The sequence below is a fragment of the Centruroides vittatus genome, unplaced genomic scaffold, assembly GCF_030686945.1.
Source record: "Centruroides vittatus isolate TY-2023 unplaced genomic scaffold, ASM3068694v2 contig_817, whole genome shotgun sequence".
NCBI lineage: Eukaryota > Metazoa > Arthropoda > Arachnida > Scorpiones > Buthidae > Centruroides > Centruroides vittatus.
Window position 1 is genome coordinate 2,269,386 of NW_027122532.1, and position 27,015 is coordinate 2,296,400.

The 27,015-nt window shown below is 33.1% G+C and overlaps 1 protein-coding gene and 1 pseudogene across 1 annotated transcript in view; one reads left to right on the forward strand and one right to left on the reverse strand.

The window, feature by feature from the left end:
* The window catches only part of swm (Zinc finger protein swm), a 111,860-nt gene that overhangs the window by 21,468 nt on the left and 63,377 nt on the right, over positions 1 to 27,015 (forward strand). The window contains exon 2 of the mRNA XM_067278725.1: positions 12,174 to 12,292. Within this exon, the coding sequence (XP_067134826.1) occupies positions 12,174 to 12,292 (119 nt within the window). The remainder of the gene's footprint in view (positions 1 to 12,173; positions 12,293 to 27,015) is intronic.
* Positions 9,565 to 9,631, reverse strand: LOC136982288 (U6 spliceosomal RNA; annotated as a pseudogene).

A 27,015-nucleotide genomic window follows, 5' to 3' on the forward strand; every position in this document is an offset into this window, starting at 1 on the left:
TAACCAAAAGCTTTCCAGTTGGACTGTGTCATGCTGAATCGAGTGTTTTTGATACTAGATTAACTTCTAAAGTATAATTTTTTTTTGTTTTTATATTTTTCAATATATTCATTTTGTTTGTACAATAACTCCTCAAAAAACACCGGACTACAAGTACATCTTCCAGTCAAAACCTAATAACCGGTGCAAACGAATTATATTTTCATGGCAAACATTTTCGGACACTTCACTGTGACCTTCCTCAAGCCTTCCTGTCTTCTTAAACGATTTTCAAACAATCGAACTCTTATTACCATTACGCACGCGCCAACCGAACAAATCGAAAAATCGAACAAGTCTGATTCAAACCGTTGAAATAACTTCCGTAAAACTTCCAAATTAATAAAGCTTTAATCAAATAACTAATCCTATGCTAATTAAGACTGCACCACATTTCCTCTAAAAACAATCCTGCCATCATTTCTATGTCGATGCCATACTTTTCCAAATTTACCAATTTCACCAAACCCCGCTCCTCCATTACTTCGTTAAAACTTCCCATTCATTCATTTATTCTGTCACGTCTTTTTGCAGTAGGGCCTGCCACACCATCGATAACCTCATTTTGTCCTTTGCATTTATTGGCCTTGACCACTGGAAGGCCTTACAAATTTCTATTTGTTCTAACCATCTAATTTGCTCAGTATGAATAGTGGTGGCCAACAGTTTTGCAGCGTTAAAGTCCAGGATGATTTCCAGATCGGATGCAAAAACTGTCAAGGAGGTGGTAGTTCTCCCATTCGCAATGTCCTTCTGGTGCTCCCTCACTCTAACTTCCATAGCCCTTTTGGTGGATCCGATGTATACTAACTCTCTATTGAATCGATTATCGGCTAGTGGGATAGCGTATACCCCCGGAAGTTTGCCCCTATTCGGTCTATCCTTATCATTCCGTAGTAGTTGCAGCATAGAGGGGCATCTCCTGTATGCTATGCCGAACCCTTGCCTTTTTGCAATCCTTCTATATAAAGGTGCCAAGAACGGGTTGTACAAAATTGGTACGATATTCTCATTATTCCCATTATCAGGTGGTTTCGGACCGCTGGCATTTACATAATTCTTTTCTAGTTGTGGTACCAATCTGCTGTAGCCGTGCTCTTTTGCCACTTCACTCAAATATTCGATTTCCTTCCGTAATGCTTCCTGGGTGGTGCTATGGGTGTGCGCCCTTTTAACCATGGACCTGAATGCCGCTCTCATATACGTATACGGGTCGCAAGAATCTGCTGTTATATAATTTGCACTGCCTGCGGTCTTCCTGTATACCTTTGTGTGCAACCCGTTACTCGCTACCTGAATGTCTATGTCCAGAAAGTGCACTGCTTTATTGCTGTGTTGTTCTAACTCTGTAGTAAGGCCGTACTTGTTGTCATTCATCTGTTGTAGGAATGAACTGACGTCTGTGTCTTTCCTCCATAATATTAAGACGTCATTCACATATCTTCTATACATCAAGATGTTCTGGCTGAACCTTGGAATTACCACCTCTTCCAATTTTCTCACGACCAATTCACAAATGTCACCCGATACGGCGCTGCCCATGGGTACTCCCTTACCTTGTGCGTACGTGGTTCCTCCGAATTGAAACAACGATCCATAACAGATTAAATGCGCTAGCTCTAACACTTGATCGTGCAACTCACTATCATTCACTTGCTGGAGTAAAAAGTCCCTAATAGCACAAAAACACGGTGGTAATTCGATGGACGGGTAAAGTGCACGGAAATCCAATACTGAGATGCGTTCTGGACGTTCTTGATTTTCTCCACCAATTCTGCCGCACTTGTTACTGAATACTGGTATCCTTTTAAATGGGGTGTAAAGAGGTTATGCATAGCCGTCTCTATCTTATGAGTGGGCGCCGCTGCTTTATCTACCACCGGTCTGAGTTGATTCCTTTGCTTGTGCACCTTTGCAAATGCAAATAGTTTGGGCGTATTCGGGGCGTCTACTATGATATCCCTCATACCTAGCCTTACCGCTAGTTTTGACTTAGAGAAACGTTTGACTCTCCTCTGCAGCCTTTCTATCTCTTGGTTACTTTGTGTAACACATTTCGTGTCTTTAATGTATTCCCCAAGCGCCTTATCATAAGTTTCTCTCTTCATCACTACAAATTCCTTACTCTTGTCCGCTCTAAGCATTGTAATGTTGTTCACTCGGAACCATTTCATAGTCTTTCTCAGATCTTCTCTTAGCTCGTACACCTGCTTCGAATCTCTGCTATTTCTAATCCTGCAGCTGGCCATCCATCTATAAAATTCCTTTTGTACTTCTGTCATTCCTACTATAAGCCTCTTTAAGTCAGGAATGCATGCCCTAAGCGTATCTTCCCTATGGGGTATGGGTGCATATTTCGGCCCATATTTCAGTACTCTTTGGACATACAGCGGGAGTATCAAATCATCCCAGACTGTGTACTTGCATTTATGCATAATCTGATTCTCTGGTGTCTGGTGTCGCAAAATCTAATTCATCTTGTCGTTGTAATGCGATTTAAGAGAGTGGACTAACCTATCCTGTATAATGGCAATCTTAGCATTCTCTATCCTAAGTTCTTGCGGATTCCTTCGGAATAATTCTTCTTTCCTCTTAATCACTTTCCTTAATTCTGAATACATACTTTTTCTGGTGGTCCTTATCGCTCTATTCAAGCACATCCATTTGACCTTCTTTACTAACGGTTGGTTCCCTTGTGGCAATTTAATTCGATATATCGACATCGGGAATACCTTTAATTCCTTACATTTGCTCAAAAATGAGAATTTCTCTCTAGCCTTGGTAAGGCTAACCACACTGTTGCGGTAAACGTTAGTCGGCATAACCAAATACTAATAACTCTTCAAAAAACACCGGACTACAAGTACATCTTCTGGTGCAAACGAATTATATTTTCATAGCAATAAAGCAGTGCACTTTCTGGACATAGACATTCAGGTAGCGAGTAACGGGTTGCACACAAAGGTATACAGGAAGACCGCAGGCAGTGCAAATTATATAACAGCAGATTCTTGCGACCCGTATACGTATATGAGAGCGGCATTCAGGTCCATGGTTAAAAGGGCGCACACCCATAGCACCACCCAGGAAGCATTACGGAAGGAAATCGAATATTTGAGTGAAGTGGCAAAAGAGCACGGCTACAGCAGATTGGTACCACAACTAGAAAAGAATTATGTAAATGCCAGCGGTCCGAAACCACCTGATAATGGGAATAATGAGAATATCGTACCAATTTTGTACAACCCGTTCTTGGCACCTTTATATAGAAGGATTGCAAAAAGGCAAGGGTTCGGCATAGCATACAGGAGATGCCCCTCTATGCTGCAACTACTACGGAATGATAAGGATAGACCGAATAGGGGCAAACTTCCGGGGGTATACGCTATCCCACTAGCCGATAATCGATTCAATAGAGAGTTAGTATACATCGGATCCACCAAAAGGGCTATGGAAGTTAGAGTGAGGGAGCACCAGAAGGACATTGCGAATGGGAGAACTACCACCTCCTTGACAGTTTTTGCATCCGATCTGGAAATCATCCTGGACTTTAACGCTGCAAAACTGTTGGCCACCACTATTCATACTGAGCAAATTAGATGGTTAGAACAAATAGAAATTTGTAAGGCCTTCCAGTGGTCAAGGCCAATAAATGCAAAGGACAAAATGAGGTTATCGATGGTGTGGCAGGCCCTACTGCAAAAAGACGTGACAGAATAAATGAATGAATGGGAAGTTTTAACGAAGTAATGGAGGAGCGGGGTTTGGTGAAATTGGTAAATTTGGAAAAGTATGGCATCGACATAGAAATGATGGCAGGATTGTTTTTAGAGGAAATGTGGTGCAGTCTTAATTAGCATAGGATTAGTTATTTGATTAAAGCTTTATTAATTTGGAAGTTTTACGGAAGTTATTTCAACGGTTTGAATCAGACTTGTTCGATTTTTCGATTTGTTCGGTTGGCGCGTGCGTAATGGTAATAAGAGTTCGATTGTTTGAAAATCGTTTAAGAAGACAGGAAGGCTTGAGGAAGGTCACAGTGAAGTGTCCGAAAATGTTTGCCATGAAAATATAATTCGTTTGCACCGGTTATTAGGTTTTGACTGGAAGATGTACTTGTAGTCCGGTGTTTTTTGAGGAGTTATTTTTAACAATACAATAGCCTCGATTATTATTATAAAAATTTTCATTAAGCTTAAAATCAATGAAAATTCAACACGAAGCGACACTCAATGGAAAAAAATTTCAACATCAGATAGGTTAATATATTTTTTCGTACATAATCAGTTGTCCGAATAACCCCAGTCTTCAATTGATTCAGATAAATGACACTCTATTGTAATTTATTTTTTGACAGAAGTGTGATCTGTAGTTATTGCTTCTAATAATCTATTATTGCTAAATAATAGATTATTAGAAGCAATACCAATATCGATATTTTTTTGAAACTTTATAGATAACAATGCTGATATATTAGTAATTAAGAGAAAAGATGCAATTATCAGAGGAAATTATTTGCTGTATTGATTGGATAATTTTACTACATTAGTACCAGTATAATATCCACATTAATACCAGTATAATATCCAGAGGAAAAATATAGTGTTGTCATATTATCTAAACAAAAAAAATTATTATAAGAATCTTCAGGCATTTATGTTTTTTATAAATTATTAAATTGTTTTTGCACGATAGATGGCAACGATACACATTTGCAATAAAAAGAATTTTTTTATTTGTCCTCCTGAAATGTATATATTGTTTATTAGATTTGGGTCGTTTAGAATTGTTTTTTGTTGTTTAGTCCCAGGATATTAATTACAGTGAATTAGATAATAAAAACAACTTTCTTTTGTATGACTGGAGATAGGCTAGTAGGCAGTAGTTAATTATTATATTGTTTAAATTTCACTCATTGTTTACTATCTGTGGTTCACACCAAGAGAAGTGCTTTTTGAAATTGTTTTTGGAATAAGCATAATGAATGCATGGATAATTCATGCCATAACCAGTAGAAAACAAATAGATTTGTAGAAGATTAAAGAGACAGTAATTTCTGCTCTTCTGGTTATAAATTAAAATTTGAATTCAAGTACAGTACAAGCCATATTTAGTAGATTATCAAAATCTTAGCATCAACTAATCAACTTGGCTTGCATGAATGTTCGGCAAAGTCAACAAAAAAGATGCAGATAAACTCACTCATTTTAATGCTTGTCTTTTTGTAAGTTCTCTCATTATTATTATTAAGTGTGTTCCAAATGGATTATTTTACCTTAAAAAATTCTTAATTTAAAAGAAGAAATTATTATTTAAAGAAAAGCAATTTCAGTTTTATTGGAAAATGCTCTATTTTATAATTTTTTCCTCAATTAATTTATTTTCAGTAAATCATTTAAAGTATAATAAATGTTATTTTTTACCACCATATATGCCCTCATCACACTTTAACTTCATATATCATTCATACCAACAAAAGAATTGCTTGGCCCTAAAAATGGTATACAAATTTTAAGATGCTTTATGTATGGTCACATACCAAAAATGAACTTCTAAAGGCTGCTGCAAACTAGGCAATGCTGTTGTTTTTGATATGATATCGGGCAATTTTTAAGGTAACATGACAGTTTTGCTTCAATGATTGAGCAAATTTACCACTTGTGATATCATTTGTGACATAGTTCTATGGAACCAGGGAGCATTTTGTCTATCCCTCTATGAACTATTGCTCGGTAGTTTGTTTTGTAAAATGGTGATGACTCGCATCAGCAAGTGAAAGCAGCTGAAGCTAACTGATGTTAACTTCCGCGGTTTCCATTTGTTGTCTATTTGTCAGAAATTTAATAAATAAATGAAAATGAAATCTGGGATTCACTAGGTTTATACATTTCAATAAAATCAGTGAAATAATTTGTTTTTTCTTCTTTGAAAAGCTATCAAAAAGCTCTGTTTCATAATCCCAGACATAGCCAAAACATGAAGCACAAAAGTGTGACTTTATTGTGGCCTAGGGTACATGCTCCTTTCTCTCAAATTTTCAAATGCACATGAGCATTCAAAAAATCAAACTTCTTGGATCCAAGAGGCATTGAATGGCCTACCTACTTTCCATCAAAGGGTATAAGGTAGAATGACATTGAGTCAGTGACGATGGCCATCAACCAGGCGATGATTGAATGAATTTGTTTCGATCAGTTTGCTTTGATTTTGCCTAGTTTGTGGCAGTTTTAACATAAGAAAGTAGTCCTAGTTTTAACATTAAAAAAGTAGCTAAGTGCATTTCATTTTACTGTGATGTATCACAGATGGAGCATGACAGCTAAGGTAAAGAAATTGAAATGTATTCCTAATGGTTCACAACATTTTGAACAGGTTAAGTTGAAGAAGAATCTAATGATAAATTTTCTTCTCAGATCTGAAAAACTAGATAAAAATAGTAATTTTAATTTAAGTAACATGTCTCTGGTCTTTTATTTTTACATGTTGATAAGAATTTAGTAATGAAAATTATAAACAGGGTGTTTATAAATTAATGGTGCAATTTAAAAAATTAATAATAATTCTATTTATTACCTTATATGGGCAAACCTTACAGCATAAGCAGTGGCAAATGTCCAAGTTTTTTATTCATTAATCGCAATCCTTCAATATGTGTACCCATGGTCACACGACACACATCTACATGGTAATCAAATGCTTCCCATATGCAGTGTAGCATGTTCTCCATGATGGTCTACAGTTCATGCTTTATCTGTTCACACAGTTCCTCAAGGGACATGGGCATTGACGGTACATAAACTCGGTCTTTAACAAACCCCCACAAAAAGAAATTGCAGGATGTTAAATCTGGTGAACGGGGTGGCCAGGAGAGCAGGTTGTTGTCTGCTATCGCACCATGTCTAATCTAGTGTTGGTGAAGAACATGATTAAAAAACTTGCATAACATTCCTGTAAAAATGAGACGGAGCACCATCCAGTTGCAAAATGTAGTCATCATAATAGGTGTTCAGCTAGGGTAACAACCAGGTTTCCAACATGTCTAGAAATGAGTCACCCGTCACTGTCTGCACACTAAGCATGACAAGCGAAGAGTGGGTAGTGCATAAAAAACTTGGACAGTTGCCGCTGCTTATGCTGTAATGTTTTTCCATATAAGGTAATAAATAGATTTATTATTAATTTTTAAAACTGCACCATTCATTTATAAACACCCTGTATAGTTATTATAGTCCTTTTTTTTAAATAAAATATTGCAAAATGGTTTTTTACATTATTTCAACTTCATCTATATATATAAATGAGGATGTTTGTTTGTTTGTTTGCTATGCACATCTAGGCCATTTGACCAAGTTATGTTTATATACTTCAAACTTAGATAATGTTGTGCATCTCACCCCAAAATATTGATTGGATTTCTATATATCAATTAATTTGTGTCTACATTCAATTTGCTGGCTTTACATGTAGGACTGTCTATTGACAAAAAATTAACAAAATAATAAACTAAATATAATTCTTATGAAAAAATATACAGTGGAACCTCGCTTAACAAGCACCTTTCATAATGAGTAATTTGCATAATGAGCAAAACAAATCATGAAAAAGTGACTTTCTTAACAAGATGTTTCGCATAACGAGTGATGAGGAGTGGAAAAGTCCTGGATTGTGCACATGCTACATCAATCTGCACTTAGCACTCATTCCACTAGCATTTTAGTGTTGCTTGTGATCACACATTTTTCAGTCATATTACATATAAACATCAACAACCATAGCCTGTTTTATAATAAACACGCCAAATGATATGCCAAATTCTTGGGCTATGTAAAGGCTATAATTAAATATTAGAAATTAATTAATTTGACTAGAGGTAGGCAGTTATGCTGTCATCTTGTATTAAATTTTTAATGACCAATTCCAAATTAAATTCCATAAATGTCTAAATTAAAATTAATTATTTATAATTATTAAATTTAATATGAGATAGCAGTATAACTGCTTACCTCTAGTCAAATTAATTAATTTCTAATATTTAATTATAGCCTTTACATAGCCCAATACTTTACAATTATACCCTTTACATAGCCCTTTACATGGCATATTATTTGGCGTGTTTATCAGACATATTATTTTGATTTTTTTTTTTTTCGTTTTCTGCAAATCAAATTTGCATTGCAATTGGTTCATTTTGCACTAGAAGAAAAGATAAAGATGAATCACACTCCTTAACTATGTATATTGTATAATTTTCTTTGAATAAATGTTATACATAAAATGTTTGAGTATTTTTTTTCCATCATGGAATACATTATCGTATTTTACATTAATTTATATGGGAAAAAATTGTTTTACTTAATGAGTGTTTAGCATTATGAGTAAGATTCTGAAACAAATTATGCTTGTTAAGCGAGGTTCCACTGTACTGCAATTTTAAAAAAATATGTATTATATTAACTCAATTATTGTGACAAAATAGATGTGCCATTACACCATTACTATGACAGGTAGCACATAGCACTTGCTTGCATGGAGTGGTGTTTTATCCCTATACATCATACTTTTCTTGTAAGCAATAGAGTAGTGTCAGTTATGTATGTAACTCTGTTTAGGGAAAAATTTTTACATTGAGGTAATGAGAATTCTGGGTCAAACCAGAAGTTTATATACAGGGTGTTCAGAAATTCCCATTACAAACTTCTAGGACTTGTAGAGGGGAGTGAGTACATAATATTTTGATTAGGAACCCATGTCCAGAAACGTATCGTTTCCGTTCTACAACAGTTTCAATGCAGATGTTTAACTCTTCTACTTCTGCTTGAGGAATTTGAATTAGCCGTGATGCAGTGCAATTATTAGGTAACTATTCGAAAGGAAACATAACATAACATCCATTTATCACTTAAGCACATTTGTTTTTATTAACACTTAAACTTCATGTGTTTACATTATTCCAAAAAAAAAAGAACCCAGCATACTATACGTACAGAACAGTACTGATGCATTACAACAGTGGCTCGATGTGGCGACCACCAACATTTTTATAGACATTGTACCTACAAAGCATGTTCTGGTACACTCTGAGACTTTTCTCTTTCCCTCAGCAGAAGTGGAAGAGTTAAACATCTGAATTGAAACCATTAGAACGGAAACGGTACGTTTCTGGTAATGGGTTTTTAATCAAAATATTATGTACTCACTCCCTTCTGCAAGTCCTAGAAGTTTGTAACGGGAACTTCTGAACACCCTGTATAGTTAATCTGAGATTCCTGCTCTTAAGTTTTCCATATCTGGTCTCATCTTTCATCTAACTCCTTTCACGAGATTAAGGAAGGACAGACAGCAGATGAGACGGTAGGAATTTAAAGGTCTACAATTTTTTCAAAATGCAGTCCAAGAAGTACCTTCCAGTAATCAAATGTATAAAACCACTGAAAACCAGTAGTTGGTCATGGGTTCATGCATCGCCAGTGGACTGGCCATGTGGAGTTTTCTGTGTTTTCTTTACATTAGTACCACTTAAATAGGGTGCAGGGACCATGCTAATCTTCTCTGTATCGTCCCAATTTTAGAATATGTATGACCGAAGTTGTACTACTAAAATACAGCCAGCTTTACATAAAAGTCTTTCCAGGAAGCATCCTCCTTGGCAGATAACTTGTGTTGCATTGCTGTAAACAAATAAACCAAACTAATTCTAATAATTTTACTATAAACATGATATTTATGAGGCCATACTTAACATCTCCCCTTATTAACTGATAAACCCATTGCTCCAAACTTCTTTCATTGATACTGCTTAAGATGTTCTAACATTCAGCCAAATTAATGTACTTGCAATAATTTTATGGCACAAGTAGAGCTAGAAATCTTTTTCTGTGTCAATGTTTATTTTTTATATTTATTATCATGGTGACATTCCTTCATCCAAAACTTTATGTAGTTTCTTGTAGTCTGTGTAATGTGCACTTTATGCACAAGTTGAGTCTTATTGTCAAATCTGGCTCCAGTATTTTTATTCCACAACTCTCAAAAGTTCCATTTACTTACAGGTTAGATGCTTTTGCTGAGCTTTACTTTTTCAACCTGTTTTTTCAATTTTTTTTTGTGGAATCCTATTCTTGCATTTTTACAAGGTTTTTTTTTATTTAAACAAGTCTTATTGAAGTCTTGGATGCTAAGGTTAGTAACTTTGATCACATGTGGGGCCATCACAAGCTATCCAACACTGAATACTTTTCAAATTAATATTAGATCAGTATTAATTAGTAGTTGTTGACTGTCCTCTCTTCCAAGAGGAGATCAACTACTATTTTTGGTCAAATTCAAATCCCTTCTGCAATAGTCCCTTCTTTATATTGGACCAATGGTATGGTGGCATTCAAATAGAAAAATTACATAATACAAGGTTACTGGTATGCACAAAATATGTTTTAAGTGGTTTTTGAGGTGCCAGGTTTAAATGCTTGGTCCATTTTTTGTAAAATTTGATTCGTTGGCAGATTACTATTTGATATTCAACTGTGAATGGAACAGTTTATTAGAGCTAACATTAGAAGAAACTAAGATATAGTTTCTTCTAATTTTTTTAAGATATCCTATATCATATGATATCTTAAAAAAATTTAAGATATATTTTCTTCATTATTCTAACAATTTTTCCAATTGGTGTCTACTTGACCAATGAAACTGTGCCATTTCTTATAATCTGAGTATTGCAATAAACATGACAATGGTAGGCTAAAATAACCAAACTCTTTATACAGTTTTCGTTTTAATATTTATTATATTAAAGTATCTGAATTATATAAATTCAAAAGTTATCTGATGTAAGGGTTTATCACACAGAGTGATTAATCTAACACATTTTAAAAGTTTTTTATTCCTCTACTTTACTCAATTTAAAAAATTTTAAAAATTGGTTAGATTGGTCATTTGGTACAATAAACCCTTGTGAAAGATGATCATTGTAGTTATATAAATCAAATATTATAATATAATGCAATAGAAGGATTAGAAGTACGAAATCAATATATATTATAAAAGTAACTGTACAATGTGTGTGCCGCTAAAACTCAAAAACGAGTCCTGTTACGATCAAGGGAGTTATATGGTGTGGTAGCCTTCTATCCCCCATTCATGAAGAAGGTTCCTGTTTTTACCTGAAGGGCATGCTGTTGAAGATATAAGGGCTGGAAGTTTCGCCCTCTAGAAATTTCTAGAACAGTCCAGAACATTCTAGGGTATTCAAGAGCATTCCACAACATTCCAGAACACTCTCGAATGCTGTGGAATGTTCTGGAACATTGTGGACCATTCGAAGCCTTTTTTGTATGGGTGGGACTACCCATTGGTGGGGGTATATAAAGCAAGATCTGTCGTGGGTTCGAATGTCAGTTTCTTATCAGTGACGAAGGGAAGAACTGAAAAAGAAGTGAAAATTCCAAAGTAGTGCAGTGAGTGAATAAAAACAAACAGTGAAGAAGGTTTTCATTTTTACCTGAAGACAGTGCTGTTTAAAATATAAGGGCTGGAAGTTTTGCCCTCTAGAAATTTCTAGAACAGTCTAGAACATTTGAGAGTATTCGAGAGCATTCCAGAATGTTCTGGAACATTCGGGAAGATCCCGGAACATGTATTCCTTAACAATATCTGAACAGAAAGTGGACGTGGGGATGAAATAACAATGTATTCCTTAACAATGGGAATGTTAAGAGAAAGTGATGTGCAAGATTTACAGGCACAGATGCGGTTTTTGCGGGAAATCGAACATATTTTTATATCCATCTAAAAATTCTCTAATTAGTCTGGAAACAGGTGGAACCTAATTCTTGCATTCTGTAAAAATGGGTAAGATTGGCTATAATGTAATAATCTTCGCTATTGTTACTTTTTGCTCGAGCAACACCGAGCTTATCTGCTAATAATCTTAATGTCTATCCTTATTTTTTGTCTGGGTAATACAGGGCTTACTTGCTAGTATAATATATTTTTTATGACGTATATAAATAATGCTAATTCATAATTATACTGAATTTTATTAATAAACCATCATCTTTTGTGATGTAGAATAAACTGATAGTTTTAAAAGTATTTCAGATATGTTCAAATTAATAGTAAAATCTGATTTTTTACAGATGTGATGCTGATCCACAAGCATTGGCAAGGTATGTAATGGCTTTAGTAAAGAAAGATAAGCCAGAAAAAGATTTGAAAGATATTTGTTTAGATCAGTTGGATGTATTTTTACAAAAAGGTAAGAGTAAATTCATTTACTGTTGAAAATTAATTATCTACCTTTTAATCTATTCAATTTAATCATGCCACTTGCTCTCAGGTTGCTTTAATTACTTAGTTTTAATTAAACATATTTAAACTTATAAACTTATATCTTCAAGCAATATAGTAACCATTATTTTGATTTTATACATAATTAAGTTATTGGGAGCAAAAATGTGCATATTATTTAAATATACATAGATGAATGCATACTTTAGTGACTTGTTTCATGTATTGGAAAAAATTTATACGTATGTATAAATTTTTAGATACTATTTATTATCTTAGTTTTGTATGAGCCATGATATTATTTTGTTATTGATTATTATTTGTAAAGCTATGACTATCATAATTTATTTCAATTTCAATCACTGTGGATTTAAAATGAAAGAAATATGATAACATATTAAAAAATAAAAAATTAGAAAAGAGTTGTGATATTAGTGAAATCAATATTTTTAGATAGATTTTTTTGTAATTCTGAATGTTTAGCAATTTAGATTCATGAATATGACTAATGTATCTAATCCAAAGAAATCAACTCATTTGGTAATTGTAGTTTAGCAATCAATATTTTCATAAACTATTATTCAGTTAAAGTATATGTAGTTCATTTTTTTATTACTTATCATATTTTATTACAACTTTATAGTTTTTAACTTTCATACAGAAGGGTTTGTGCAAAACTTAAATATCTAATTTCTAAAAATAAAATTTTCATATAACATTAAAAAGCCCTGAATCACACTTACAAAATACCCTTTTTTTTAATTGTTTTTTTAAAAGATCTTTAAAACAGGATCATAATGTCATAATAGTCTTTTTCATATAGAAGCTGTTTTTTACCAAGGAAGTTAAGAATCACTCGATTAACTAATTAAGTGAAAGACATGACCCATGTTTACATAATCACTTCTTTCTTCGTACAAATAATAGCTTTTGTGTCATGATCCTGTTTTATTGGGATTTTAACATATTAAAAAAGTGCTTTCATTTTATGTAACTATTGTATATTATCAAAAGTTAAATTTGCCTAATATGCTATTGCATAACGTAGCATGTTAAAGAAATTTAAATGCTATGTTAGAAAACAGTTTTCTACACTATAAGCTTTTATTAGAAAAGTATTTTTAACCAAACTTTTTGATATCGTCATTTTGAAAAAATTACATATAACATTTTAAGAAATTAATTTTTGATTGTTAGGTTATCGTTATCTTTCTTTCCCTTCATTCTCATCTTTATGATAATAATGTAATTAATTTAAATATTTGTTATCATGTATTTTTAAAAGTTTGCATAAATTTGAACTTTAATATTGTGTGTAATGTTACTAAATAACAGTTGAATGTAATGAAAAATAAATTTTTGTTGATAAAAATAAATTAAAGGTGAATTCACATAAATTTTATCTTTTCAAATGCTTTCTTCATTATTAAATTATAATGATTAATAATACAGTCAAACCTGTTTTTATGCGGGGGATAGGGACCGCATTAAAAAAAACGCATTAAAAAAAATCTCACGAAACTTCACGAATGGCTGTAAATAATAGTTTTCGCAACACAATTAAAAAATAATTTTTTTATGCGGTCAACAGGGACCGCATAAAAAAAGTCTCACATAGAAAATAACTCAAAACCGTACGAAATAGAATTTATTGACAACAGATGTCAGCACTTGACTGCATCGTCTGGTCTATCGTCTGTTTTACATATTTTTGTCCAGGTGGTGTTTTGTCGACTTAAAAAGTAAATTATTTCATTTTTCGCATATTCATGCAATAATATTACTATAATAAGTGCATTTATGCTCTAATAAGTTTATTTAGCTATAATAAGTCAACGTAAGACATGACGAATCGCACGAGTCTAGTCGCCAACTATACCGCACAAATTAAAAATTCGCATTAAAAAAATCGCACAAATAAAAATCGCACATAAAAGGAGCGCATAAAAACAGGTTTGACTGTATATCGGAATTTTAGCAAAATTAGCAGTGATGTTAATATGTAGTTTCTGCACAAAGTATTTTGTCGTAAAAATGTCATTATAACTTTATGTATAATGTACCAGTATAAGCATAAGAAAAGTTTCACATTAGAAGTTTATTTTATAAAATTGTGGAACCAATCTTATCTGATCCTTTATTGATATCAATGCATTATCATTGTTATGCACACCCACATAAGAATGTGCTTGATGTTTGTCAGGCATACTGTTTTTGCTTTGGTATGTGTGTTTGCAATTTTGCTTTTAGTTATTATCTGTTAATTATTTAATTGTTAATGCAATGACATGATCTTCAACATCTCCAGAAGAAAATAAAGAGAGCACTTCAATGGTGTCCATGTTTGTTATTTTTTTATAACATAATAGGCTTGGATGCACAAATACCATCTAATGTTACGTGTTTATAATGGTCAGTAAGTATAATATAAAATATATCACATGCAAACTCTGTAATGTCACTTTTGTTATGGTTACATTGTTAAAGAAAAGATTTTGTTTTCAGATATTTGAAAGCAAAGTTTTGTATTATTTCTGAATTTTATTTTAGATTTATAATTAATATACAAGATGATGCAATAAAATATAGAGAATGTTATTGTAATATGATGATGAAATAGCATGTAGAGAAATTCTGAAAAAATCTATAAATATGTGTTGATATTGAATTGATGATAAAGAGAGAATGATTAACAGTTCAAGATATTATTAACAATGTAGAAAAATTTTATTCAAATAAAAATTCTGGAGTATCATCATTCTGATTAAGAAACCTCTTTTTTTTTCTGTTTTTTTTCCCTACTGACTGAAATGTTTTTGATTATTTTATATCCCAAGTTGTTAAAATTGCTATTCATTAAAATATTAATCTGTTATGAAAGTAGTTATAAGTAGAATACAAATAAACAGCAGCTGTGTAAAAGACAGCAATATGACTGATGACCTTGCTACAACTTGAGTAGGGTTAGCGAAATTTCTGTGTGGCTTACAGCATTATGTTCTCAAAATCTGTTCGATTGATTAAACTTTGCCATTTCCATTAATTGCGACGAGGAATCCAAAATTGTAATCCGAGTCCATTTAAATGTAAAAAAAAATAGGAGTCCATGACTTTGTTTTCAATATACAGGGTTATTAAAGTGACAATGTCTTTGCTCTTTGATGCAACAATGTATGCCTAACAGAATTTAGGCCTAGGGGTGAAAAATAAACACAGCATTGTGTGTATGGAAAATAGGCATAAAAAATGAACAAAACACAACAAAGCAATTGATGGTGATTTGATTGCCTCTCTGTATTGGCAAGTGCAAAGACCATGTCTCCTGTGGCTGGCAGGTACCAGTACAAGGTTATCTCTTTTCTGGTGGCAAGTGCAAAATTTACCTGATCATGTCCATCAGGCAAGGATCACCTCTTCTGTTTATAACTAGTGCAGGGATCACTTTTTTCTTTCTGGCTCCATTTCAGTTCTATTGCGATATGACAAAAGTCCTAGTTTAAATCTAAACTATTAATTAAAAATACAATACTGAAACTAATTTTTAAATATGGAACATATGATATTTAGATGACAACAAAAGTTCTTTAATGAAAATTTAAAAAATTGACAAAAAAAATGATTTTTTAATCCCAATAAAACCATTTTGTTGTTTTGTTTTTTATATGCAGGATTTCTCTGGACCTGAAAGGTCAAGGATTATTGTCAGCATTCAGAAAAAGTCACGAGTTCTTAAATTTGCCTCCTTGGCTGCCTTGTTGATTTCATTTGCTGCAATATTTTTTCTACTGCAAATTTCTCCTTTGTTCTCTGTTATTTTTTCTTAACCTTGCTCACACAATTGTATATATTCTTCACCCCTGTTTATTAAAATTAGCTCATTTGATATGATTGTACAAGGTTTTAAAAAACTTCCTAAGAACGTTGTCTCTAGGTATAGAAAAAAATATTAAAGCAGTCCTGTGAAAATTTGTTGTAGAAAGAAATATTACAGCAATAACCACAAAAAGATGTAGTGTCTTGGTTAAGCCTATAGACTTCAATTGAGGAAATTCATCAAAATGTGGAGATTTTATGTTTTAAAAGTGAAATTGAAATATTGTTTACTTTGTTTCTGATTAGTTTAGTTAGTTTTTATATTGCTCTCTTTACTTAAATGGTTATGCACTTACAGTAGGAATGAGTTGGTCTTGGTTATGGAACCACTGTTTCAATTGTTATGGAAACCAAAACCAAAGCAAGTCTTTAAAAACAACAAAAAGAATTCAAAACTTGTATTCAGATTAGAGTTGATTTCAGAACTCTTTCCAACATTCACTATTTAATGGTTAAAATTTTGTATTAGCTTAAATTAAAATGAAATATTCACTTGTTTTTCCACATGGGAAATTGAAAATTAATAAACTATTTTAAAAAACTTCTGAAAAGTCTGATTAAATGGGTAAATAGCTTTACTATCATCTTATAAACATTATTTTTCATATTTCTTCAAAGATTTCTTATAAAATAAAAAATATTAAGATCAAAATATATTTTAAAATATCATAAAAATATGGTTTTGTTTTTAAATAATAATAATAATAATAAACTCGAAACAAACATGACAGCATACAGACAACAACTACACCATGAATTCACACAACAATATCCTTACCTCACTGTTACCGAACAAAGAGTTGTTGATCAAAAAAGAACAATTATACACAACAACCTTATCCCACAAACAACACTTGAAGTTATCAAACAACAGGTTGCTGATCAAATACATCAAGAAACAGAAACATTTAACATTAATGAAGATCACGTAACCTGTCAGAATAATCCAGCAACAAGCATTGATAATAACACACATACAACAATTACCACTAATGATACAACAGACACTTCCTCAACTATCACTGATAACATAGACATGGATTCAGTAAATACGCTCTCACTTATATTTCAGGAAACACTCACTAAATATACAGGTATAGATCCCACACAACGACCACGAATACCAAAAATCAACACGTCAAAAGAAGTAGGAAAAACACTAAATTATGTAAACACTCACTTACTACCACACTACATTCATTCAATTTCCACACTCGCAGACATTCATACATTAGTTTATGCTGGGGCAGTCACAGTAGTGACACACCATGGTCTGAAAGTACAATCACAGACAGATACACAGAAAACACAATTCTATCACAAGCCTGCCTGGCAGAGAAGAATAGAAACACAAATAAATGACATTAGACAGCAATTAGGCAGGCTGACACAATACACTAGAAACAACATAACACCCAAATTAAGGAAACAGCTCAAAAACATTTTCAAGAAAATAAAAACACACACAAAATACGAACATCACAATGCACGCATTACAGAATACATTGATACACTAAAACAAAAACTTGCTGCCAAAGAATGTAGACTCAAACGATACAAAACATGTACCCTACGAAAACAACAAAATAAATTCTTTACAAACAATGAAAAACTCTTTTACAGACAAGTTAATAACAATGCAAACACTGATACACAGCACAGTGGCACACCAACAGAAGAAGAACTCACAACATACTGGTCTTCTCTTTGGTCCAGTGCTGTCACGCACAATGCTGATGCAGGCTGGATCGAGGAGGAGAACAGAAACTTGCACAACATACCAACTATGCCCTGTGCTGAAATAAACATACATGATTTCCAATACACTGTTAACAGAACACACAACTGGAAGACACCTGGTGTAGACAACATTCACAATTTCTGGTACAAAAAGTTTACCTCACTGCACCAGGAACTAGCTAAACACCTAACACACATCATCATCAATCCACAAAACATGCCAAATTTTCTTACTCAGGGCATCACCTACATGAAACCTAAAAACAACAATACCACAGACCCCACACAATACAGACCAATTACATGTCTTCCAACACTACAAATTATTGACATCCTGTATTGCAAACAAAATATACAAACATGTTGAAGAACACGACATTCTTACAGAACAACAAAAAGGTTGTCGTAGAAACCACAGGGGATGCAAAGAACAGTTACTCATAGATTCAGTCATTCTACGGCAAGCACACAAACAACACAGAAACATACACATGGCATATATAGACTACAGAAAAGCATTCGACAGTGTTCCACACAGTTGGCTGCTACATATTCTACACATGTACAAAATACATCCATCACTCATTGCATTCTTTCAAAACACTATGCAGCACTGGAGAACAACACTACATCTCAGGGTTCATAACACTTCCATACAAACAAACCAAATTTTTATTAGGCGAGGAATTTTTCAAGGAGATTCCTTGAGTCCTCTCTGGTTCTGCTTAGCCCTGAACCCATTATCCAACATGTTAAACAACACACAATATGGTTACAATATCAGACACGAAAAAACAACACAGTTTACACTGTCACATCTCATGTACATGGATGACATAAAACTTTATGCATCCACACAAAAACAACTTCATCAACTCCTACAAATCACACATTCATACACCAAGGACATACAAATGAAATTTGGCCTAGATAAATGCAAAACACTTCACATAGAAAAAGGAATCCTGAAGAAAGAAGATTTTGCACTTGGAAATGGAGACATTATTGAATCCATGGAAGAGGGCTAGTTCTACAAGTATTTAGGATTCCAACAGGCCAAACTAACAGAACATACACAAATAAAGCAAAGATTAATTAAAGAATACCAAAGTAGGTTAAATGCTATTCTCAGAACACAATTAAATGCAAAACACACAGTCAAAGCAATAAACACATATGTCATCCCAGTACTCGACATATTCTTTTGGAGTTATACATTGGACTCACACTGATCTTGAGCAACTCCAAAGGAAAACAAGAACAACACTTACTAAGCATAAACAACATCATCTTAAATCTGCCACAGAAAGATTAACCCTTCCACGTAAAGATGGCGGACGTGGCCTGATTGACATAGTTAACCTTCACTACAAACAAATACAGTCACTGCGAGAGTTTTTCTACAAAAAACAAGAAACATTACAATTACATATAGCAGTAACTCTAGCAGACTCAAATAACACACCATTAAACTTACACTCACATCATATGGACACAACACAACATATAAAAAGCATAGACATCATGAAGCAATCGTGGGCTCAAAAGGCACTCCATGGCAGGCATCCTTATGATCTGGCCCAGGATTTTGTTGACAAAACTGCGTCAAACAGCTGGTTAGCTCGGGGATGCCTCTTTGGGGAGACAGAAGGATTCATGATTGCCATACAGGATCAGGTCATAAATACTAAAAACTACAGAAAACACATACTCAAAGATGCAACACTCACAAATGACATGTGCAGAAAATGTCACATCATGCCAGAAACTATACAACACATCACTTCTGGTTGCAAGCTCTTGGCACAGACAGATTATCTACACAGACATAATCAAGTAGCAAATATAATACACCAAAAGCTTGCAAAGAAACACAAATTAGTAGACATCCACGAACCATACTACAAGTACATTCCACAGACAGTATTGGAAAACAACACGCACAAAATGTACTACGACAGAGCCATAATCACAGATAAAACAATTTACCACAACAGACCAGACATCACACTCATTGACAAACACAATAAAATCACATACATTATAGACATATCCATTCCAAACACTCACAATATACAAAACACATGCACTGAAAAAATTAGCAAGTACACAGAACTCGCCCAGGAAATAAGGCATCTGTGGAGGATGGATAGGGTGCTTATTGTACCTGTTGTTCTCTCCTCTACAGGTGTCATACCACACACACTGCACAAAAGCCTGGACACATTAGAATTGAATAGAAACACATACATCACACTACAGAAGGCCACTATATTGAATACATGTCATATTGTGAGAAAATTCCTGAATACAGACACACACACTGATACACTTCTTTAATTTCTGTTTTGGTTACTATGCCTTGACTTTGGTCTGGCATAGTACACAGCCACCGGTGTTAACCGAGTAAATCTCACTTAACCCAACATAATAATGAAAAAATCAATCAAGCACTCTAAAATGTTTATCTTTTTGAAAAAAATTGGTGCATTTCTTAAATAATTTTTCAGAAAAAAAAATTGTGTTTCATTGACATCATAAATAAATTTTGCATTTTTGGATATTTTCTGCATGCCATATCAGAAATCCTGATGTTGGTGAGCACCTGGTGCAGGTTAATAAGTGGTTAGTTAAGGCGTCAAGTTGTGTATCCAGGGGGGAAGTTACAACCAGAGTGGTTCCCTGTTGCCTTCTCTGGTGCACAATGTTATGCGAGGGGAAATGCCTTCCAGGAGGTCTTGTAAGAGAAACTGGCCTATATTCAGGTGTTACAAATGTGGAGAAAACCCGGAAAACTCCATGTGGCCAGCCCGTCTGAGTGCAGCGCGAACCCGTGACCAAACTCCCAATGTTTAGCGACAGGACACTTTAGACATTAAAAAGCCTACATTAATTAGTACTCTGCGCTAAAAATAGGTTATTCACGACATCTACTTCAGTTTTATTTCAGTTAATTAATATTACATCAACTTAATAATTGCATAAGCTATCTGATGATGATAACATGTGCTTAAATTAAAATGTTCTTTTAATTTAAAAAATTTTTATGGTAATTTATAGGTTTAGTGTTGCACAGCAAATTCTATGGTATGTCAATATATTTTCTTTCAACTGGATAAAAATAGTCAATAAGAAAAACAGACCTTTTAAAAATCCAGCACATAACTTTACTAATAAAAATGTAGATTGAGAAAATAGAAATTTCTATTTTCACAGTCTGTTTCATTTTAACTGAAGAAGATTGGTAAAACCATTCAAAAACGTTTTTATTAGTAAAGTTATTTGCTGGATTTTTAAAGGTGTGTTTTTCTTCTATGGTATGCCTGTCTAATTATTTATATGATTTAATTTGAATTTTCCAAACTATGTAGGGTATTTCCTAGTCTCTACCACAATACTGGTGAAATTTAGTTATAAATACACCTAAACACTAAAAAATTCTTCTGTAAACAGAGGAAAATGTTTGTTTTGTTTAAATATATACATTTTTTGATGGTTTTTTGGTATTTACGTGTATTTATCAGGTAATTTCCTATTTTATGTTTGTAAAATCAAATGTTTAAAATTATGTTTTAATATTTTACATATTTATTACAAATGTAGTAATATTCAATAGTTAGAACCTGATGAAGACCGAGTTAACGGTCGAAAACGTTTGTTTTCAAATTTTTATTACTGGTTTTTAAAAGGTTGAATGCGAATTATTTGCTCACACCAGTACAGAAGTCGAACCTGTAGTAATATTCTAATATTACTTTAGACACTGTTTACAAACAAAATTTTTAATGCCATATTTGCTCCAGTTGCCATATGATAAGCTTTATTTCCAAACAAGCTACTTGGCAGAGCTGGCCACCAATGGTCACTATACTTCCTATGTTAAAAAAAGTTGACACCCCAACCAATCAACAACAGGACTACTGATTCAGTAGTGGTGCCGAGATTTGCCTTGCGTCACATCACAGCACAAACTATTGATGACATTATTATTCAAATTAGATTTGAATGTGCATGTGGGTAAGATAATACTTCCAGGTTTTGGTACACGTCACAATTTAATTTAAATAAAATTAATTAATAAAAACTGAATTAATTGACATTGACGTAATATAAACGACATTCAATAATTCATATTTAAAGGTGCTTAACTCAAATTAAATAACAAAAATCTATTATTAAATATATTTTTTAAAAATGATTTCTCATTAGTATATAATTGACAGGCTGCATTATATTTAATAGTATTAATTAAATTCAAGAACTTTTAATGAACATCTTTTAGAAAAACATGAGTATCTGTAAGCCAGAAAAAAATTTAATTATCATACAAAAATATTAACACTTACCATGCTGGTCCAGTTGTTGTAGTTCTTTACCTGTGTGCTGACTGATTTAAGCAATTTTACAGTATTTTCTACTGAAAATAAAAACGATTGACTAAAGCTAGGTAAAAAGTAAAAACAGTTTCTGATATTGGAAACATTTATCTGTACAATACTCAATTTTGATGTGTGTGGGCTTTATTTTTATGTATTATGCTTTAATGTTATTTGCACTTGTTTTAGAGATAAAGATACAATGAAAAAAAATTAAAAACTGCAATATTGCTTTAAAATTCATATTTTTATGTATGAAATACATAGTACGTCGATGAATTTATTCATAATAATGATGTACTGTATTAATATTATTAGTAGACTTTTTCTGACTCTAGCTGTTTTCGTAATTGAGTTGGTTTGGCAAATGTACATAAGATGGCATTAGCACTATCAGAAATATAGGAATTTGACTTTTGTATTGATAATATCTAAAAAGTATATAAATTATGTAATATCGTATAAACTATACAGGTTTAAAATAATAACGAAGTTACACGGCTTATTTGTATTTTTTCAGTCTTAGTTAGGTCTAAATCATAATTGTGATGTTTTCATCAGATAAATCAATATAATCAGCACTATATTTGTTGATTTTTTATTAATGAATTCGAACAATTATTAGTTAGTACATTAATGCACCATATCTAAACTTAACTTATATATAAAAAATAAAATAACTTGATATTTGCTTGCAAAATATAACGACAAAACTCTGAATCAGACGATGATGGTGATTAGGTAAAATCGCTTATATTTCAAATTTATGAATAAATAGTGCTCACTATTTGTAAACAGACACACTAAAATACGCAAAGAAAATGTATTGTTACATTTTGAAGCTAGAATTTACAGGATATATCGAGAAACATAATGTTACGTTTTCGTTTTTTGTGAAGGAATGCAGAAAACGTAATAATACATTTCTAGCACGGTAAGTGTTAATTACTTTTCTGAATTTTCAGGAAAAGTGAACAATAGCAAATTATTGCTTCCATAAATCATGCATTTAATTTTATTTTTCAATTTAAATTAAATTATAAACTACAGTGCTAGAAACAAAGGAAATCTTACACCATGGTAAATTGAAATCGAAACTAATGATATCACTCACATTAAACAGAAAATGTAAATTGCATTATAGTTGTTGTATGCTTCAGGCAGTGGTGCACTGCATATCTTTAGTCACACAGTTTGCTCAAAGTTGTCTATCTATGTGTGTCTAATCTGTGGAGCCAGCAGCACGGCATTACTTCGCAGCAAACTGTTCTTTGACTTTGGTGATTTTTCTTGCATTGTGCATTATTTCATCTGTTTTTGTTTTTCTTTTTATTCTATAAATCACCATGAGAACCTAAGAAAGCTAGTGTACTGTAAGTGTAAAGGCAAAATGAAAAGAGTGAAAATAACAATAGAGGTGAAGAATGAGATCATACAGAAGCATGAAAGTGGTGTTTGTGTCTTGGATCTGGCATCACAGTTCAACTTAGTAAAGTCATTGATCTGTACCATTCTCAAGAACAAGGAAGTAATAAAAAATGCTAATGTTGCAAAACGAGTGGCTATGATTACTAAGCAAAGATTGCAGACCTTAGAAGAAGTGGAAAAGTTGCTCTTGATTTGGATCAACGAAAAGCAATTGGCTGGCAATAGTATTTCAGAGACTGTCATTTGTGAGAAAGCAAGGCTTTTGCATCAAAATTTGCTCAAGAAAACCCAGGTTCAAGTTTTGAGAGTGATGTGTTTAAGGCTAGTCGAGGCTGGTTTCAAAAGTTTTAGAAGCAAAGTGGCTTACACAGTGTGGTTCAGCATGGAGAGATTTCAAATGTGAACAAAAAAGATACAGAAAAGTGTGAGATTCAGAATTATATTAGTTAATTAGTGTGAGAAATATATCTAGTTTTACCATGTTATTTACAAAAAAGGAAGACAAAGCTGTCACTTTTGTGTTAGAAAGGGAAATCAACTTCCCTTTTCACATGATCTTATCTCCAACTTGGACAACCATATGTGAATCTACCCCTCTATACATCCCGTTAGTGACCAAAAATTCTTTAATGCTACTGGTCAGAAATTACGATAAAAGGGGCGATTTTCCTGCCATTCGGGGCAGTCAATAGAAATATGACATTGCCATAGGAGTTCTCCAAAGATTTCCACTGTGCTCCAAATTAGTCTCGCAGAAGAAGATTTATCCTGAGTTCCTGCCTGAACTTCATTGCTACACTCATCCTCTTCCTCCATGACTTCATCAACCACAAGAACACTGCTGCAGCATTTCTCTATCTTCATTAATAACTAAGAAGACCAAGTCATGAACTTCAATGAAGTAGTAAGATTTACTTAATGTAAACTCTCTCTTTCTCTCTCACGCAAATAGATAGGGATTTAGAATCTCTTGTATATCTGTATTTTATTTTATTTGTTTTTATTAAATTTTATTCTGTTTAATTGTAAATGGTCTTGTACTGAGCTCACCTCCACACCAAAATCTTATCACGGATCCACGATCCCTCCCTCTTAGAAAAGTTTATTAATTAATCATTAGCACGCCTAACGCTCTAATTAGGCTGGTGTCAGGAAGAAGCCCACAGGTAGTTCCTACGAACTCCCTGTACCCAAATTTTACAATACTAAAAAGCCATCCTAATGACCCTGCGGACAGATCTATTCAATCTGAAGCCAAACAAGTAAGAAAAATCATTTCTTACTCATTGGATTCCCACAAGAGTTTGTGAAAGAATTTGGTGTTTATGTGACTGCTGAGGGTTTTATCCCCTAGCAAGTGTTTAATTGTGATGAAGCCAGACTGTTTTGAAAAAAATGCCAAAAAGAACATACATAACCCATGAGGAAAAGGTTTTGCTTGGACACAAGCCAATGAAGGACAGGCTAACTCTTTTGGTTTGGGGCAGTGCTAGTGGTGATTTTAAGGTGAAACCATTGTTTGTGTGTCATTTGGTGAACCCCCGTGTATTTAAGAGAAATAATGTTATGAAAAGCAAGTTGTCTGTCATGTAGAAGGCTAACAATAAGGCCTGGGTGACCAGACAGTTTTCCTGGAATGGGTCCATGAAGTTTTTGCTCCTAGTGTGAGGAAATATCTTAATGAAAATAACTTGCCACTGAAGTGCCTATTTTTGATGGACAATGCTCCTGCCCACCCCGAGGCATGGAGGCTGAGTTACTAGAAGAGTTTGACTTTGTTGCCGTGAAGTTTCTGCCTCCTAATATGACTCCACTGATCCAGTTGATTGATCAACATGTCAGCACTTTTTCAAAGATACTTCAACGTTACCTCTGATATAGAGTTAACTCTGTGATTTTTTGATGAACCACTTTAATATCTTCCATTGCTTAGGTCTTTTCAATGACAATGCTATGTCACGCTTCTGTAACATTGTAAAATGTAAGCAAAAGCAAATTTTGTTAGATAAATTTTTAGTGAAAAAGATGCCTAATGAGTCCCAGGCAGAATCTGCTAGTGAGAAGCAGAAAATCCAAAAAGTAAGAGGAAAAACTCAGGAAGTACAGTACATTTCATTTATTCAATATATTTTATTAGGTACTAGGATGTACTGTACATGCTCAGTTCTGCATAGCACTACCGAGATTAGAGAACAGATGATTTAAATCAATGTTTTCCAAAGTGGTTCCTACCGACCCCTGGGGGTCCATGGAACCGCTGATGAGGGTCTGGGGTAAATTAAAATTAATTTGGGGGTGCATGAAAAACATCAGTGGTCTGCAAAAGGTTTAATAAAAAGTAAAATTATTGACCCATTTTCATTATTATGAAAGTTAAAAATAAACAGTAATAAATAAACTGATAGTCATTTTTATGTTCTGAGTAAGATATAAGTATAGATAAATACATAAAATACAAGTAATGAGAAGCATTGCATGGTGGGAATACTAGCTAAAGCTTGCCCATTTTGAAAATGGGTTCTGTGCTTTATTTATTGCATACATTATGACATTTTAGAATTTATTTTGTTTGTTTATAGAATTTTATACATTTATTTTAATTTTTTTTCAAAACAGTGATAAGTATTGGTTGTTTTTCATAATTATAAAAACTATCTAATGACTAAAAATATATAAGTAATTCATTTATTTTGATTACTATGTTTTCTACTAGCTGTTATCCACGGCTTCGCCTGCACGGATTTTGCAATTTAATAGAAATAACCCTCCCTCAGTCCTTCACTAAGGTTCTCAATCATTAGTTGTTACTAATTTGGTAAAATTACTGATTTTTGTTTGTTTCAAACTATGGACTGCTAATGCACCTAAATTCAAGTTTCAAATATTATGGGATTCCAAGATATGTAAATCTGAGTTTAACCCTTAGCCTGCCGTTTGCCACGCTCCCTTATTTTGTAAAATGGCCAAGGTCAAAATAGGTGAATCAGGCAATATTATTATAAAAATTCACTAAAAATTAAATTATCATTTTATTCATATGAAAAAAATTACATATATTTATCAATATAGTTAGTTTTAAATACGACATATTTCGATAAAGTTTGTTTGAAAAATTTATGAGAAAAAAAATATATATATATGATAACTGACATTCAGACTTGAAAATTTGTTACTATTTGTCAAAATTAACATTGCCTGGTTACTTCATTCTTATTGTCACTGAGCCAATACCACGTACAATATTGTTCTGTACAATTTGATATAACATTTATGC